Below are 19,854 nucleotides of genomic sequence, written 5' to 3' on the forward strand. Positions count from 1 at the left end.
AAGTAGAAGAACAACTCTGACAATGGGAAAGTAGACCAGGAGAACTGCAGCTTCTTTTGAATCATAGGAAGTGACTAATGGCGCTGTGTGATTTGTTTTAATGAGACCTAGATTACAGTCTGGAACACGTTTTGGATCTTTGTAGTTCAGCTGTGGCGCTGAAATGTAGTGTTACAGTTGAGAGGAGATTTCATCTTCTGTCTTGGAGGTTCACAGCTTGATTATTATGCTGGACATGAGCCCTCAATATGTTGTGGACACTAGTGGAGTCTCTGTGTGATGGTGGCAGCAACACACCTACTCTCCTGTCTCAGGTTATTAACCATGAGCACATCCTCACTGATACACAACAAAACATTGATAGATGTTACTTTCATTTGGTTCTGTTTGCATACAATATCTCTTGTTGTTTATTGCACTACATCTAACTCTGTCACAAATACCGTCTCCCCAGCCTGTTTAGTCATATACCTGCTCCCCAGCCTGTTTTGTCATATACCTGCTCCCCAGCCTGTTTTGTCATATAGCTGCTCCCCAGCCTGTTTTGTCATATACCTGCTCCCCTGCCTGTTTAGTCATATACCTGCTCCCCAGGCTGTTTTGTCATATACCTGCTCCCCAGCCTGTTTTGTCATATACCTGCTCCCCAGCCTGTTTTGTCATATACCTGCTCCCCAGCCTGTTTTGTCATATAGCTGTTCCCCTGCCTGTTTTGTCATATACCTGCTCCCCAGCCTGTTTTGTCATATACCTGCTCCCCAGCCTGTTTTGTCATATACCTGCTCCCCAGCCTGTTTTGTCATATACCTGCTCCCCAGCCTGTTTTGTCATATACCTGCTCCCCTGCCTGTTTAGTCATATACCTGTTTTGTCATATACCTGCTCCCCAGCCTGTTTTGTCATATACCTGCTCCCCTGCCTATTTAGTCATATACCTGCTCCCCAGCCTGTTTTGTCATATACCTGCTCCCCAGCCTGTTTTGTCATATACCTGCTCCCCTGCCTGTTTAGTCATATACCTGTTTTGTCATATACCTGCTCCCCAGCCTGTTTTGTCATATACCTGCTCCCCAGCCTGTTTTGTCATATACCTGCTCCCCTGCCTATTTAGTCATATACCTGCTCCCCAGCCTGTTTTGTCATATACCTGCTCCCCAGCCTGTTTTGTCATATACCTGCTCCCCTGCCTGTTTAGTCATATACCTGTTTTGTCATATACCTACTCCCCAGCCTGTTTAGTCATATACCTGCTCCCCTGCCTGTTTTGTCATATACCTGCTCCCCTGCCTATTTAGTCATATACCTGCTCCCCTGCCTGTTTAGTCATATACCTGCTCCCCTGCCTGTTTTGTCATATACCTGCTCCCCTGCCTATTTAGTCATATAGCTGCTCCCCAGCCTGTTTAGTCATATACCTGCTCCCCTGCCTGTTTAGTCATATACCTGCTCCCCAGCCTGTTTTGTCATATACCTGCTCCCCAGCCTGTTTTGTCATATAGCTGCTCCCCAGCCTGTTTTGTCATATACCTGCTCCCCTGCCTGTTTAGTCATATACCTGCGCCCCAGCCTGTTTTGTCATATACCTGCTCCCCAGCCTGTTTTGTCATATAGCTGCTCCCCAGCCTGTTTTGTCATATAGCTGCTCCCCAGCCTGTTTTGTCATATACCTGCTCCCCTGCCTGTTTAGTCATATACCTGCGCCCCAGCCTGTTTTGTCATATACCTGCTCCCCAGCCTGTTTTGTCATATAGCTGCTCCCCAGCCTGTTTTGTCATATACCTGCTACCCAGCCTGTTTTGTCATATACCTGTTTTGTTATATACCTGCTCCCCAGCCTGTTTTGTCATATAGCTGCTCCCCAGCCTGTTTTGTCATATACCTGCTCCCCAGCCTGTTTAGTCATATACCTGCTCCCCTGCCTGTTTAGTCATATACCTGCTCCCCTGCCTGTTTAGTCATATACCTGCTCCCCTGCCTGTTTAGTCATATACCTGCTCCCCTGCCTGTTTAGTCATATACCTGCTCCCCAGCCTGTTTTGTCATATAGCTGCTCCCCAGCCTGTTTTGTCATATACCTGCTCCCCAGCCTGTTTAGTCATATACCTGCTCCCCTGCCTGTTTAGTCATATACCTGCTCCCCAGCCTGTTTAGTCATATACCTGCTCCCCTGCCTGTTTTGTCATATACCTGCTCCCCAGCCTGTTTAGTCATATACCTGCGCCCCAGCCTGTTTTGTCATATATCTGCTCCCCAGCCTGTTTTGTCATATAGCTGCTCCCCAGCCTGTTTTGTCATATACCTGTTTTGTTATATACCTGCTCCCCAGCCTGTTTTGTCATATAGCTGCTCCCCAGCCTGTTTTGTCATATACCTGCTCCCCAGCCTGTTTAGTCATATACCTGCTCCCCTGCCTGTTTAGTCATATACCTGCTCCCCTGCCTGTTTAGTCATATACCTGCTCCCCTGCTTGTTTTGTCATATACCTGCTCCCCTGCCTGTTTAGTCATATACCTGCTCCCCTGCCTGTTTAGTCATATACCTACTCCCCTGCTTGTTTTGTCATATACCTGCTCCCCTGCTTGTTTTGTCATATACCTGCTCCCCTGCTTGTTTTGTCATATACCTGCTCCCCTGCCTGTTTAGTCATATACCTGCTCCCCTGCCTGTTTTGTCATATACCTGCTCCCCTGCCTGTTTAGTCATATACCTGCTCCCCAGCCTGTTTTGTCATATACCTGCTCCCCTGCTTGTTTTGTCATATACCTGCTCCCCTGCTTGTTTTGTCATATACCTGCTCCCCTGCCTGTTTAGTCATATACCTGCTCCCCTGCCTGTTTTGTCATATACCTGCTCCCCTGCCTGTTTAGTCATATACCTGCTCCCCTGCCTGTTTTGTCATATACCTGCTCCCCTGCCTGTTTAGTCATATACCTGCTCCCCAGCCTGTTTTGTCATATACCTGCTCCCCAGCCTGCGAGTTGACTCATTCACACAGCAGTGTTTAGCCTCTATGGTAAATATCTACTAGCCCTGGTGTGTCTCTATGGTTAAATATCTAATAGCCCTGGTGTGTCTCTATGGTTAAATATCTAATAGCCCTGGTGTGTCTCTATGGTTAAATGTCTAATAGCCCTGGTGTGTCTCTATGGTTAAATGTCTAAAAGCCCTGGTGTGTCTCTCTATGGTTAAATATCTAATAGCCCTGGTGTTTATCTATGGTTAAATATCTAATAGCCCTGGTGTCTCTATGGTTAAATATCTACTAGCCCTGGTGTGTCTCTATGGTTAAATTTCTACTAGCCCTGGTGTTTATCTCTATGGTTACCAACCCTTAGTAAACTTCTGGGGGAAAATGTGTTTGACCAGATACAATGCTATTTCACAGTAAACAGATGGACAACAGACTTTCAGCACGTTTTTTTGGGAAATACACTCAATAAGCACAGCACTTACGGAAATGACTGATGATTGGTTGAGAAAAATTGATGTTAAAATGATTGTGGAGGCTGTTTTGTTAGACTTCAGTGCAGCTTTTGACATTAATGATCATAGTCTGCTTCTTAAAAAATGTGTGTGTTATGACTTTACACCCACTGCTATAATGTGGATAAAGAGTTACCTGTCTAACAGAACACAGAGGGTGCTATTTAATGGAAGCCTCTCCAACACAATCCAGGTAGAATCAGGAATTCCCCAGGGTAGCTGTTTCGGCACCTTGCTTTTTAAATTTTTTACTAACGACATGCCACTGACTTTGAGTAAAGCCAGAGTGTCTATGTATGCGGATGACTCAACACTATTCACGTCAGCTACTACAGCAACTGAAATGACTGCAACACTCAATAAAGAGCTGCAGGTAGTTTCAGAGTGGGTGGCAAGGAATAAGTTATCCCTAAATATTTCTAAAACTAAAAGCATTGTATTTGGAAAAAAACACTCACTAAACCTTAAACCTCAACTAATAAATAACATGGAAATTGAGCAAGTTGAGATGACCAAAATGCTTGGAGTAACCCTAGATTGTAAACTGTCCTTTGTCAAAACATATTGATACAGTAGTAGCTAAGCTGGGGAGAAGTCTGTCCATAATAAAGCGATGCCCTGCCTTAACAACACTATCAACAAGGCAGGTCCTACAGGTCCTAGTTTTGTCGTACCTTGACTACTGTTCTGTCGTGTGGTCAGGTGCCACAAAAAAGGACTGAGGAAAATTGCAATTGTCTCAGAACAGGGCAGCATGGCTAGCCCTTGGATGTACACAGAGTTAACATTATTAATATGTATGTCAATCTCTCCTGGCTGAAAGTGGAGGAGAGATTGACTTCATCACTACTTGTATTTATGAGAGGTATTGACATGTTGAATGCACCGAGCTGTCTGTTTGAACTACTGGCACACAGCTCTGTATTAAAATGGTATTAACTGCCTTAATTTTGCTGGACCCCAGGAAGAGTAGCTGCTGCCTTTGTACCAGCTAATGAGGAGCCATAATAAATACATATACAAATGGTTAAATATCTACTAGCCCTGGTGTGTCTCTATGGTTAAATATCTACTAGCCCTGGTGTCTCTCTGGTTAAATGTCTAATAGCCCTGGTGTGTCTCTATGGTTAAATATCTACTAGCCCTGGTGTCTCTCTGGTTAAATGTCTAATAGCCCTGGTGTGTCTCTATAGTTAAATATCTACTAGCCCTGGTGTCTCTCTGGTTAAATGTCTAATAGCCCTGGTGTGTCTCTATGGTTAAATATCTACTAGCCCTGGTGTCTCTCTGGTTAAATGTCTAATAGCCCTGGTGTGTCTCTATAGTTAAATATCTACTAGCCCTGGTGTGTCTCTATGGTTAAATATCTAATAGCCCTGGTGTGTCTCTATGGTTAAATATCTAATAGCCCTGGTGTGTCTCTATGGTTAAATGTCTACTAGCCCTGGTGTGTCTCTATGGTTAAATGTCTACTAGCCCTGGTGTGTCTCTATGGTTAAATATCTAATAGCCCTGGTGTCTCTATGGTTAAATGTCTACTAGCCCTGGTGTGTCTCTATGGTTAAATATCTAATAGCCCTGGTGTGTCTCTATGGTTAAATATCTAATAGCCCTGGTGTGTCTCTATGGTTAAATGTCTACTAGCCCTGGTGTGTCTCTATGGTTAAATGTCTACTAGCCCTGGTGTGTCTCTATGGTTAAATGTCTACTAGCCCTGGTGTGTCTCTATGGTTAAATATCTAATAGCCCTGGTGTGTCTCTATGGTTAAATGTCTACTAGCCCTGGTGTGTCTCTATGGTTAAATGTCTACTAGCCCTGGTGTGTCTCTATGGTTAAATATCTAATAGCCCTGGTGTGTCTCTATGGTTAAATATCTAATAGCCCTGGTGTGTCTCTCTGGTTAAATGTCTACTAGCCCTGGTGTGTCTCTATGGTTAAATGTCTACTAGCCCTGGTGTGTCTCTATGGTTAAATATCTAATAGCCCTGGTGTGTCTCTATGGTTAAATGTCTACTAGCCCTGGTGTGTCTCTATGGTTAAATGTCTAATAGCCCTGGTGTGTCTCTATGGTTAAATATCTACTAGCCCTGGTGTGTCTCTATGGTTAAATATCTACTAGCCCTGGTGTGTCTCTATGGTTAAATATCTAATAGCCCTGGTGTGTCTCTATGGTTAAATGTCTACTAGCCCTGGTGTGTCTCTATGGTTAAATATCTACTAGCCCTGGTGTGTCTCTATGGTTAAATATCTAATAGCCCTGGTGTGTCTCTATGGTTAAATGTCTAATAGCCCTGGTGTCTCTCTGGTTAAATATCATATAGCCCTGGTGTCTCTCTATGGTTAAATATCTACTAGCCCTGGTGTCTCTCTATGGTTAAATATCTACTAGCCCTGGTGTGTCTCTCTGGTTAAATGTCTAATAGCCCTGGTGTCTCTCTATGGTTAAATATCTAATAGCCCTGGTGTGTCTCTCTGGTTAAATGTCTAATAGCCCTGGTGTGTCTCTATGGTTAAATATCTAATAGCCCTGGTGTCTCTATGGTTAAATATCTAATAGCCCTTGTGTGTCTCTCTGGTTAAATGTCTAATAGCCCTGGTGTGTCTCTATGGTTAAATATCTAATAGCCCTGGTGTGTCTCTATGGTTAAATATATAATAGCCCTGGTGTGTCTCTATGGTTAAATATCTAATAGCCCTGGTGTGTCTCTCTGGTTAAATGTCTAATAGCCCTGGTGTGTCTCTATGGTTAAATATATAATAGCCCTTGTGTGTCTCTCTGGTTAAATGTCTAATAGCCCTGGTGTGTCTCTATGGTTAAATATCTACTAGCCCTGGTGTGTCTCTATGGTTAAATATCTACTAGCCCTGGTGTGTCTCTATGGTTAAATATATAATAGCCCTTGTGTGTCTCTCTGGTTAAATGTCTAATAGCCCTGGTGTGTCTCTCTGGTTAAATGTCTACTAGCCCTGGTGTGTCTCTATGGTTAAATGTCTAATAGCCCTGGTGTGTCTCTCTGGTTAAATATCTACTAGCCCTGGTGTCTCTCTGGTTAAATATATAATAGCCCTGGTGTCTCTCTATGGTTAAATATCTACTAGCCCTGGTGTCTCTCTATGGTTAAATGTCTACTAGCCCTGGTGTGTCTCTATAGTTAAATATCTACTAGCCCTGGTGTGTCTCTATGGTTAAATATATAATAGCCCTGGTGTCTCTCTATGGTTAAATATCTACTAGCCCTGGTGTGTCTCTCTGGTTAAATATATAATAGCCCTGGTGTCTCTCTATGGTTAAATATCTACTAGCCCTGGTGTCTCTCTGGTTAAATATATAATAGCCCTGGTGTCTCTCTATGGTTAAATATCTACTAGCCCTGGTGTGTATATCGAAGGTTAAATATTTACTAGCCCTGGTGTGTCTCCTGGAGCAACATGGTTACATTCAGTCAGTCAGTCTGCCAGTCAGCTAATCAGTTATTCAGTCATTCATTCAGTCAGTCAGCAAATCAATTGTTCAATCAGTCAGCCAGCCAGTCATTCAGCCAGTCAGTCATTCCAACATGTCTTCTCTTTCAGATCTCCATGCCCTCTTTCCCTGTGGTGGTGAAGATAGGACACGCACACTCTGGAATGGGAAAGGTAATGCACAAATACATGTACATATGTGCCATTTATAAATAATATCCAAATACATGCCATTTATATATAATGTTCAAATACAAATAAATACATGTCATTTATATATAATGTCCAAATACATATACATATATGTAATTTATATATAATATCCAAACACATATAAATACATGTCATTTATATATGTCCGAATACATATAAATATATACCATTTATATATAATGTCCAAATACATATAAATATATGTCATTTATATATAACGTCCAAATACATATAAATAAATGTCATTTATATATAATGTCCAAATACATATAAATATATGTAATTTATATATAATATCCAAACACATATAAATATATACCATTTATATATAATGTCCAAATACAAATAAATACATGTCATTTATATATAATGTCCAAATACATATAAATATATGTAATTTATATATAATATCCAAACACATATAAATACATGTCATTTATATATGTCCAAATACATATAAATATATACCATTTTTATATAATGTCCAAATACATATAAATATATACCATTTATATATAATGTCCAAATACATATACATAAATGTAATTTATATATAATGTCCAAATACATATAAATATATGTAATTTATATATAATGTCCAAACACATATAAATACATGCCATTTATATATGTCCAAATACATATAAATATATACCATTTATATATAATGTCCAAATACATATAAATATATACCATTTATATATAATGTCCAAATACATATAAATAAATGTCATTTATATATAATGTCCAAATACATATAAATAAATGTCATTTATATATAATGTCCAAATATATATAAATATATGTAATTTATATATAATATCCAAACACATATAAATACATGTCATTTATATATGTCCAAATACATATAAATATATACCATTTATATATAATGTCCAAATACATATAAATATATACCATTTATATATAATGTCCAAATACATATACATAAATGTAATTTATATATAATGTCCAAATACATATAAATATATGTAATTTATATATAATGTCCAAACACATATAAATACATGTCATTTATATATGTCCAAATACATATAAATATATACCATTTATATATAATGTCCAAATATTTATAAATATATACCATTTATATATAATGTCCAAATACATATAAATATATACCATTTATATATAATGTCCAAATACATATAAATACATGTCATTTATATATAATGTCCAAATACATATAAATATATGTCATTTATATATTTATTTTAACTTTATTTAACTAGGCAAGTCAGTTAAGAACAGATTCTTATTTTCAATGACGGCCTAGTAATAGTGGGTTAACTGCCTTGTTCAGGGGCAGAACGACAGATTTTTACCTTGTCAGCTCAGGGATTCGATCTTGCAACCTTTCGGTTACTTGTCCAACGCTCTAACCACTAGGCTACCTGCCGCCCTGGTATAATGTTATGTTACAGCCTTTTTCTAAAATGGATTAAACTGTTATTTTTCCCCTCATCAATCTACACACAATACCCCATAATGACATCACAATACCCCATAATGACATCACAATACCCCATAATGACATCACAATACCCCATAATGACATCACAATACCCCAAAATGACAAAGCAAAAATAGGTTTTTAGAAATTTTGACAAATGTATAAAAATAAAAAACTGAAATATCACATTTACATAAGTATTCAGACCCTTTACTCAGTACTTTGTTGAAGATCATAGCCTTGAGTCTTCTTGGGTATAACGCTTCAAGCATGGCACACCTGTATTTGAGGAGTTTCCCCCATTCTTCTCTGCAGAACCTCTCAAGCTCTGCCAGGTTGGATGGGGAGCGTCACTGCACAGCTATTTTCAGGTCTCTCCAGAGATGTTCGATCGTGTTCAAGTCCGGGCTCTGGCTGGGCCACTCGAAAACATTCAGAGACTTGTCCCGAAGCCACTCCTGTGTTGTCTTTGCTGTGTGCTTAGGGTCATTGTCCTGTTGAATGATGAACCTTCACCCCAGTCTGAGGTCCTGAGCGCTCTGGAGCAGGTTTTCATCAAGGATCTTTCTGTACTTTGCTCCGTTCATCTTTCCCTCAATCCTGACCAGTCTCCCAGTCCCTGAAAAACATCTCTACAGCATGATGCTGCTGCCACCATGCTTCATCTTAGGGATGGTGCCAGGTTTCCTCCAGACGTGACGCTTGGCATTCAAGCCAAAGAGTTCAATCTTGGTTTCATCAGACCAGAGAATCTTGTTTTTTTGCAAACTCCAAGCGGGCTGTCATGTGCCTTTTACTGAGGAGGGGCTTCCATATTGCCACTCTAGCGTAAAGGCCTGATTGGTGGAGTGCTGCAGAGATGGTTGTCCTTCTGGAAATTTCTACCATCTCCACAGAAGAGCTCTGTCAGAGTAACCATCGGGTCTCCTCCCTACCAAAGCCCTTCTCCCTCGATTGCTCCCTCGACACAATCCTGTCTCGGAGCTCTATGTACAATTCCTTCAACCTCATGGCTTGGTTTTTGCTCTGACATGCACTGTCAACTGTGGGACCTTATATAGACAGGTGTGTGCCTCTCCAAATCATGTCCAATCAATTGAGTTTACCACAGGTGGACTCCAATCAAGTTGTAGAAACATCTCAAGGATGATCAATGGAAACAAGATGCACCTGAGCTCAATTTAAAGTCTCATAGCAAAGGGTCTGAATACTTAAGCACATTTTTTATTTATAAATTTGTAAAAATCTCGCAAAACCTGTTTCCGCTTTGTCATTATGAGGTATTGTGTGTAGATTGCTGAGGATGTTTTAAATATTTGATCAATTTTAGAATAAGGCTGTAACATAACAAAATGTGGAAAATGCTAAAGGGTCTGAATACTGTCAGAATGCCCTGTTTACACAGAACATGAGGAACACCGGATCTTTCCATGACAGACTGATCAGGTGAAAGCTATGATTACTTATTGACAAATCACTAATAGGAGAAACTAGAATTGGAACCATACATGTTGCGTTCCATACATGTTGCGTTCCATACATGTTGCGTTCCATAGATGTTGCGTTCCATAGATGTTGCGTTCCATAGATGTTGCGTTCCATAGATGTTGCGTTCCATAGATGTTGCGTTCCATAGATGTTGCGTTCCATAGATGTTGCGTTCCATAGATGTTGCGTTCCATAGATGTTGCGTTCCATAGATGTTGCGTTCCATACATGTTGCGTTCCATACATGTTGCGTTCCATAGATGTTGCGTTCCATAGATGTTGCGTTCCATACATGTTGCGTTCCATACATGTTGCGTTCCATAGATGTTGCGTTCCATAGATGTTGCGTTCCATAGATGTTGCGTTCCATAGATGTTGCGTTCCATAGATGTTGCGTTCCATACATGTTGCGTTCCATACATGTTGCGTTCCATAGATGTTGCGTTCCATAGATGTTGACATGTTCATCATCTCTCCTTCATCTAATTGATCTCTTTCTGTAATCTACCTTGTATTCAGCTATATCTGTAATCTACCGTGTATTCAGCTATATCTGTAATCTACCGTGTATTCAGCTATATCTGTAATCTACCGTGTATTCAGCTCTATCTGTAATCTACCGTGTATTCAGCTATATCTGTAATCTACCGTGTATTCAGCTCTATCTGTAATCTACCGTGTATTCAGCTATATCTGTAATCTACCGTGTATTCAGCTATATCTGTAATCTACCGTGAATTCAGCTATATCTGTAATCTACCGTGTATTCAGCTCTATCTGTAATCTACCGTGTATTCAGTTATATCTGTAATCTACCGTGTATTCAGTTATATCTGTAATCTACTGTGTATTCAGTTATATCTGTAATCTACCGTGTATTCAGCTATATCTTCAGCCTGTAATGATGATGTTGTGTTATGCTGTCTGTGTATCCAGGTAAAGGTGGATAACCTGAGTGTGTGTTATGGTTAGGGTTAGTTGTGTGAGGGTTAGATGTAATGTGTTGTGTTATGCCTTTCTGTGTATCTAGGTAAAGGTGGATAATCTGAGTGACTTCCAGGACATAGCCAGTGTGGTAGCCATCACTCAGACTTACACCACCACAGAACCCTTCATAGATGCCAAGTACAACATCAGGGTCCAGCGGATTGGCAGCGATTATAAGGCTTACATGTAAGTACCTGTCCTTGTATGTAGGTGTGTGTGTGTGTAGCTCAAAAATCACATTTTATTTGTCAAATGTGTCGTAAACTACAGGTGTAGACTAGAGGTCGACCGATTATGATTTTTCAACACCGATACCAATACCGATTATTGGAGGACCAAAAAAAGCCGATACCGATTAATCTGCCGATTATTATTATTATTTTTTATATATATATATTTGTAATAAATGACAATTACAACAATACTGAATGAACAATGAACACTTTTATTAACTTAATATAATACATCAATAAAATCAATTTAGTCTCAAATAAATAATGAAACATGTTCAATTTGGTTTAAATAATGCAAAAACAGTGTTGGAGAAGAAAGTAAAAGTGCAATATGTGCCATGTAAAAAAGCTAACGTTTAAGTTCCTTGCTCAGAACATGAGAACATATGAAAGCTGGTGGTTCCTTTTAACATGAGTCTTCAATATTCCCAGTTAAGAAGTTTTAGGTTGTAGTTATTATAGGACTATTTCTCTCTATACCATTTGTATTTCATATACCTTTGACTAATCTCGGGAGTTGATAGGATTGAAGTCATCAACAGCGCTGTGCATCCCACCATTGATAAGAGCTGCTGTTTGAATGAATGCTTGTGTGCCTGCTGCTGCCTACCACCGCTCAGTCAGACTGCTCTATCAAATATAAAATCATAGACTTAATTATAATATAATAAACACACAGAAATACCAGCCGTTGGTCATTAATATGGTCAAATCCGGAAACTATTATTTCGAAAACAAAACGTTTATTCTTTCAGTGAAATACGGAACCGTTCCGTACTTTATCGAACGGGTGGCATCCCTAAGTCTAAATATTACTGTTACATTGTACAAACTTCAATGTTATGTCATAATTCTGTAAAATTAATTACGGTCTTTGTTAGGAATAAATGGCCTTTCAACAGTTCGTAACGAGCCATGCGGCCCAAACTGCTGCATACACCCTGACTCTGCTTGCACTGGATGGGACACAATTTCCCCAGTTAATTGTGTCTGCTAACATGAATATATTTTAACTACATATGCAGGTTTAAAAAAAATACTTGTGTATTGATTTTAAGAAAGGCATTGATGTTTATGGTTAGGTACATTATTGCAACTATTGTGCTTTTTCCGCAAATGCGCTTTTGTTAAATCATCAAGTTGAAGTAGGCTGTTATTCGATGATAAATGAACAGGCAACATATTGATTATATGCAACGCAGGACAAGCTTGTTAACTGAGTTGGTTTTGGGTCATTGGTAAGTAATTGTCTCAACGCAGCCTTGAAATGCGTGGACAGAGTCCAGGAGCCAAGATGATTTGGATGGACTCCGTCATTCCTGTAGAGTATCTTCTGTTTCCAGAAGGTGTCAAAGTTATCTATTAAAGTGTTTCCAACAGATCTTTCACACCTGCGGCCCAACGATGGTACCTGAAATTATTAGCCGCTTTTTGGAATCTTTCAGCGCTAGAATCAGTTCTTTAAAATCAATTTTCAGAAGTTCCGAGCTAGCCCTCCTGATGTTGTTTGACCCCACATGGACTGGTGTCGAGGTCCTGAATAGGTGTAGGTGTGTGTGTGTTCACCATGTCTGTTTAATTTTTCTCCCCCAGGCGGACCTCCATCTCTGGGAACTGGAAGAGCAACACAGGATCAGCCATGCTGGAACAGGTGGCCATGACAGACAAGTGAGTCACATCGGTCTGACTAATATTACAAGCAAGGGAGGAGTTAGAGTTCATGGTAGGGGTTAGGGTTTTATCTACTCTACTCTGCTCTTCACTGACCAAGTAAATTATAGACAATGCTAGCAACACCACTCTGCTCCTTTTAAAGATTCCCAATACAGAGAGATTTGCACTTCCCTCAAATCCTGGATGTTGTGGAGCGTGTTCTGTCCAGGGTGGTTCTGAGTAGATCACGCAAACAATGACTGAATTATTGATCTGTCCAGGGTGGTTCTGAGTAGATCACGCAAGCAAACAATGACTGAATTATTGATGGTCAAGCTGCTCTACTCTGCCTGCCTCCTCCCAAGAAGCCAACCTCCTCTTTGAAACCAGCAGACTTGAATAATATGGCTTCTTGGCATTCGAGGAAATACTTTGTGAGACTGTAGCCTGCAGATACAGTACAGTCGGTGTGGAGGCGCATCAGTGTGGTTGAGTCTAATGGGTCTCATCAGTCACTGTAGCTCATCTTAAAGTTGTAGGCTCACTGGAGGGCCTGTAGTCCACATGCTGTAACTGAGGTGGTTCAGTGAACTATGCGCTTGTGATATGTAACCTTGCCTGAGACCTGAAGACTCGTGTTAGCTCCCCATGATAATGGCCAGGATTTAGCTCAGTGGATTTACACCGTCTTGATTAATGTGAACGACCCAGGTTTTGATACCTGGTTGGTTACACTGACATTGTGATGTCTCTCTTCTGTCAGGAACAAGCTATGGTTGTCTTTAACTCTGTGGGCTAACCCTGTCTCTCTCAGGAACAAGCTGTGGTTGTCTTTAGCTCTGTGGGCTAACCCTGTCTCTCAGGAACAAGCTGTGGTTGTCTTTAGCTCTGTGGGCTAACCCTGTCTCTCTCAGGAACAAGCTGTGGTTGTCTTTAGCTCTGTGGGCTAACCCTGTCTCTCAGGAACAAGCTGTGGTTGTCTTTAGCTCTGTGGGCTAACCCTGTCTCTCAGGAACAAGCTGTGGTTGTCTTTAGCTCTGTGGGCTAACCCTGTCTCTCTCAGGAACAAGCTGTGGTTGTCTTTAGCTCTGTGGGCTAACCCTGTCTCTCCTGTCAGGTACAAGCAGTGGGTGGACATCTGCTCAGAGATCTTTGGAGGTCTAGAGATCTGTGCAGTCAAAGCCATCTGTGGAAAGGATGGGAAGGACTACATCACTGAGGTATGCTCTGATCTCTATAATATTGTCATTAAGATCCCATCAATTACCTTATATGTTACACATTCTATTCGTCTGTGGTGGTGTTCAGTAGACCAATGAAGAGTTCAGTAGTTCATTTTAGCCTGTATGTTATTGTTTAAAGTGTTTTTCCTTCTAAGTAGGATTGGTAGTCGGGCTTACAGTAGAGCTGACAGTAGGACTGATAGTGGGACTAGTAGAGGTCGTAGAGCTGATAGGGGGGCTGATAAGGGGGCTGATAGGGGTAGTAGGGCTGATAGTGGGGCTAGTAGAGGTAGTAGGGCTGATAGTGGGGCTAGTAGAGGTAGTAGGGCTGATAGGGGGGCTAGTAGAGGTAGTAGGGCTGATAGTGGGGCTAGTAGAGGTAGTAGGGCTGATAGTGGGGCTAGTAGAGGTAGTAGGGCTGATAGTGGGGCTAGTAGAGGTAGTAGGGCTGATAGTGGGGCTAGTAGAGGTAGTAGGGCTGATAGTGGGGCTAGTAGAGGTAGTAGGGCTGATAGTGGGGCTAGTAGAGGTAGTAGGGTTGATAGTGGGGCTAGTAGAGGTAGTAGGGCTGATAGTGGGGCTAGTAGAGGTAGTAGGGCTGATAGTGGGGCTAGTAGAGGTAGTAGGGCTGATAGTGGGGTTAGTAGAGGTAGTAGGGCTGATAGTGGGGTTAGTAGGGTTGATAGTGGGGCTAGTAGAGGTAGTAGGGCTGATAGTGGGGCTAGTAGAGGTAGTAGGGCTGATAGTGGGGCTAGTAGAGGTAGTAGGGCTGATAGTGGGGCTAGTAGAGGTAGTAGGGCTGATAGTGGGGTTAGTAGGGCTGATAGTGGGGCTAGTAGAGGTAGTAGGGCTGATAGTGGGGCTAGTAGAGGTAGTAGGGCTGATAGTGGGGCTAGTAGAGGTAGTAGGGCTGATAGTGGGGCTAGTAGAGGTAGTAGGGCTGATAATGGGGCTAGTATAGGTAGTAGGGCTGATAGTGGGGCTAGTAGAGGTAGTAGGGCTGATAGTGGGGCTAGTAGAGGTAGTAGGGCTGATAGTGGGGCTAGTAGAGGTAGTAGGGCTGATAGTAGGGCTAGTAGAAGTAATAGGGCTGATAGTGGGGTTAGTAGAGGTAGTAGGACTGATAGTGGGGTAAGTAGAGGTAGTAGGACTGATAGTGGGGCTGATAATGGGGTTAGTAGAGGTAGTTGTTCTGACAGTGGGGCTAGTAGAGGTAATAGGGCTGATTGTAAGGGCTGATAATGGGGTTAGTAGGACTGATAGTGGGGTAAGCAGAGGTAGTAGGGCTGATAGTGGGGCTAGTAGAGGTAGTAGGGCTGATAGTTGGGCTAGTAGGGCTGATAGTGGGCTGGTAGTGCTAGTAAGGCTGGTAGAAGGGCTGGTGGTATTGCTGGTAGTAGAGCTGATAATCAAATCAAAGTTTATTTGTCACGTACGCCGAATGTAGACCTTACAGTGAAATGCTTACTTACAGGCTCTAACCAATAGTACTAAAAAAGGGTGTGCGTGTGTAAGTAAATAAATAAAACAACAGTAAAAAGGCATTTGAAAATAAGATTAGCAAGGCTATATACAGACATCAGCTAGTCAGGCTTATTGAGGTAGTATGTACATGTAGGTATGGTTAAAGTGACTATGCATGTATGATGAACAGAGAGTGGCAGTAGCGTAAAAAGTGGGGTTGGCGGGACACAATGCAGATAGCCCGGTTAGCCAATGTACGGGAGCACTGGTTGGTCGGGCCAATTGAGGTAGTATGTACATGAATGTATAGTTAAAGTGACTATGCATATATATAAGATAAACAGAGAGTAGCAGCAGCGTAAAAGAGGGGTTGGGGGGGGGGCACACAATGCAAATAGTCCGGGTAACCATTTTGTTACCTGTTCAGGAGTCTTATGGCTTGGGGGTAAAAACTGTTGAGAAGCCTTTTTGTCCTAGACTTGGCACTCTGGTACCGCTTGCCATGCGGTAGTAGAGAGAACAGTCTATGACTGGGGTGGCTGGGGTCTTTGACAATTTTTAGGGCCTTCTTCTGACACCACCTGGTGTAGAGGTCCTGGATGGCTGGAAGCTTGGCCCCAGTGATGTACTGGGCCGTACGCACTACCCTCTGAAGTACCTTGCGGTCAGAGGCCGAGCAATTGCCGTACCAGGTAGTGATGAAACCGGTCAGGATGCTCTCGATGTTGCAGCTGTAGAACGTTTTGAGGATCTCAGGACCCATGACAAATCTTATTAGTTTCCTGAGGGGGAATAGGCTTTGTCATGCCCTCTTCACAACTATCTTGGAGTGTATGGACCATTCTAGTTTGTTATTGATGTGGACATCAAGGAATTTGAAGGTCTCAACCTGCTCCACTACAACACTGTCGATGAGAATGGGAACGTGCTCCTTTTCCTGTAGTCCACAATCAGCTCCTTAGTCTTGGTTACGTTGAGGGATAGGTTGTTATTCTGGCACCACCCGGCCAGGTCTCTGACCTCCTCCCTATAGGCTGTCTCGTCATTGTCGGTGATCAGGCCTACCACTGTTGTGTCGTCTGCAAACTTAATGATGGTGTTGGAGTCATGCCTGGCCTTGCAGTCATGGGTGAAAAGGGAGTACAGGAGGGGACTGAGCACGCACCCCTGTGGAGCTCCAGTGTTGAGGATAAGTGTGGCAGATGTGTTGCTACCTACCCTCACCACCTGGGGGCAGCCCGTCAGGAAGTCCAGGATCCAGTTGCAGAGGGAGGTGTTTCGTCCCAGGTTCCTTAGCTTAACGATGAGCTTTGAGGGTACTATGGTGTTGAACGCTGAGCTGTAGTCAATGAATAGCATTCTCACATAGGTGTTCCTTTTGTCCAGGTGGGAAAGATTGCATCATCTGTGGATCTGTTTGGGCGGTATGCAAATTGGAGTGGGTCTGGGGTTTCTGGGATAATGGTGTTGATGTGAGACATTACCAGCCTTTCAAAGCACTTCATGGCTACGGACGTGAGTGCTACGGGTCTGTAGTCATTTAGGCAGGTTGCCTTTGTGTTCTTGGGCACAGGGACCATGGTGGTCTGCTTGAAGCATGTTGGTATTAGACTCAATCAGGGACATGAAGTGCTGATAGTGGGGCTAGTAGAGGTAGTAGGGCTGATAGTACTAGTAGGGCTGATAGTGGGGCTGGTAGTACTAATAAGGCTGGTGGTATGGCTGGTAGTGGGGCTGGTAGTAGGGCTGGTAGTGCTAGTAGTGCTGATTGTGGGGCTGGTAGTGGGGCTGATAGAGGTAGTAGGACTGATAGTGGGGCTGGTAGAGGTAGTAGGGCTGATAGTGCTAGTAGTGCTGATAGTAGGGCTGATAATGGGGATGGTAGTGCTAGTAAGGTTGTTGTTAGGGCTGACAGTGGGGCTGGTAGTGCGAGTATGGCTGGTAGTAGGGGTGATAATGGTAGTGGGGTTGGTAGTAGGGCTGGTGGTGCGGTTGGTGGTGGTAGTAGTCCTGGTAGTAGGGCTGATAGTAGGCCTGGCAGTGATAGTAAGGCTGATAGCAGGGCTGGTAGTTGTAGTAAGGCTGGTAGTAGGGATGCTTGTAAGGAAGATAGTGATAGTAGGGCTGGTAAAAGGGCTGGAAGTAGGGCTGGTAGTGATAGTAGGGGTTGATAGTAGGGCTGGTAGTGATAGTAGGGGCTGATAGTAGGGCTGGTAGTGGTAGTATGTGCTGATAGTAGTAGTATGTGCTGATAGTAGGGCTGATATTAGGGGCTGGTAGTAGACCTGATTTGAGTTAATATACCATTTTGATTATTTTAAAATTAAAAATGTGGAAACTTGGCATATGTCACGAGTCACTACTTAAATCAAAATTAATTTTTTGGCAGAAATGCCTTCTGGAACATGTGAACTTTCATGTGCCTTAATAACAAACTTGTATGCCATCTGTATATACAAATAAAATTGTTATATTAAGAGCCTAGTTGGTTTAGCCACTGAAAAAGTCAGCAACCTTCCCACTAGCCATGATTGGGTGAGATCAGTGGCGCTTCTAGCTGGTATGGCTCACTGGGCGAACCCCCCCCAACACAAATAAATTATAACATTTAATTTAAAACTATATAAAATATATACAAAAATAAGAATCATACATATCAATAAGTAACAAAGACAAGTATAAACAAATTTGTGTTGATTTGGAACTTGAGCATCAATACATTACCCGTCCCCCAACACTGTCAACCAAGAGTCAAGACTACGTTACCCATCCCCCAACACTGTCAACCAAGAGTCAAGACTACATTACCCATCCCCCAACACTGTCAACCAAAGTCAAGACTAAACCAATTCACCTTGGTGATGTGCAGACTGGTAATATATTATCCTTAACGATTTCGCCTCGGCATGTCTTCGAATAAACCTCGGCATGTCCAGCACATCCATTATCTCAACCAATCATGACTAGAGAGAAGGTTCATGTCATTTTCAGTGGCTAAAACAACCAGGCTCGTAATTTAAACAATTGCATTCGTAGTTAGAGATGGCAAACAAGTATTATTCACACACATGAAAGTTCACATGTTCCATTGGGCATTTCTGTGAAGAAAAAAAACATATTTTACATTCAAATGCCTCTCCCATGAAGTAGAGATGCGTGAGAATCGCCTAGTTTCATGAAACGAGTCACACGTGAATTTCTCTTCATTAATACATTAGTTTATACTGAAGTGTACATTTTCATTAACTCTAATTTTGTTAGTTGTGTTCCAACATTCTCTCCAGCTTGTACCAATATGGGGCAACAGGTAGCCTAGTGGTTAGAGCGTTGGGCCAGTAACTGAAAGGTTGCTAGATCGAATCCCTGAGCTGACAAGGTAAACATCTGTTGTTCTGCCCCTGAACAAGGCAGTTCCCTGTTCTTAGGCCGTCTTTGTAAATAAGAATTTGTTCCTAAACAACTTGTTACGCACGCCTCTTGGAGGGAACGCAACACCCTGCTACACTTACCTCTTTCACACCATGGGGAGCTAAGTGACTGTAGGGTGAGGATGACAGACACAGATTTTTACCATTTACAGGGAATTTATTTCCTTCACAGTCATTTGGGGGAAAGGGGCTGGATGGAACCAAAGCAAAGAAAGTAAAAGTTAGAGCCCCTCTCTCCTACTTACACACTAACCAAAACTTACACACTAACCAAAATACAGGGGATGGTCCGCCCAGGTCTACCTAGTGTGCATAGACATAGTACGGGTATATATATGTGCCTGCAGGCCTCTTGCCTAAGCACTCCCAAGGTGCCTTCCCCTTCCCCCCTGGGAACAAAAACAGAATAATACAAACTTAACGTGTACAACTTCACCAATCAAAAACACAGTCCTATGGCATACACAATCGTCAGCAGGACCGGCTAAAAAATACTTCATACAGACCAACAACAAAACACAGGACATACCAAGAAGCGCTCTCTCTATCCTAACAAAGGAACACGGGCTTATATCCTGCTGCAGAAGGAGTCTGTAATTCAAGACAGCTGTATCCCCTGACGAGAGGGCGCGGTCAGAGCGCCCATTAGCAATGGGGCCGACCAATCAGCTGCTTTGGACTTCAGGAAGCCATTTCCTGAAACACACATAAACCCACAACAACACAACAACACAGAAACTGGGGA

At 42.1% G+C, this 19,854-nt stretch overlaps 1 protein-coding gene across 2 annotated transcripts in view; it reads left to right on the forward strand.

Annotated features, from left to right (window-relative positions):
* Window positions 1-19,854, forward strand: part of LOC139552800 (synapsin-2-like) — a 274,172-nt gene that overhangs the window by 213,922 nt on the left and 40,396 nt on the right. For both annotated transcript variants that reach the window (XR_011670537.1, XM_071364849.1), the window contains exons 6-9: window positions 7,058-7,120; window positions 11,152-11,294; window positions 12,935-13,009; window positions 14,112-14,214. Coding sequence is in view for 1 of the 2 variants with exons in the window: in XM_071364849.1 (XP_071220950.1) it covers window positions 7,058-7,120; window positions 11,152-11,294; window positions 12,935-13,009; window positions 14,112-14,214 (384 nt within the window). In the remaining variant the exon portion in view is untranslated. The remainder of the gene's footprint in view (window positions 1-7,057; window positions 7,121-11,151; window positions 11,295-12,934; window positions 13,010-14,111; window positions 14,215-19,854) is intronic.

Source organism: Salvelinus alpinus, chromosome 2 (genome assembly GCF_045679555.1).
Source record: "Salvelinus alpinus chromosome 2, SLU_Salpinus.1, whole genome shotgun sequence".
Lineage (NCBI taxonomy): Eukaryota > Metazoa > Chordata > Actinopteri > Salmoniformes > Salmonidae > Salvelinus > Salvelinus alpinus.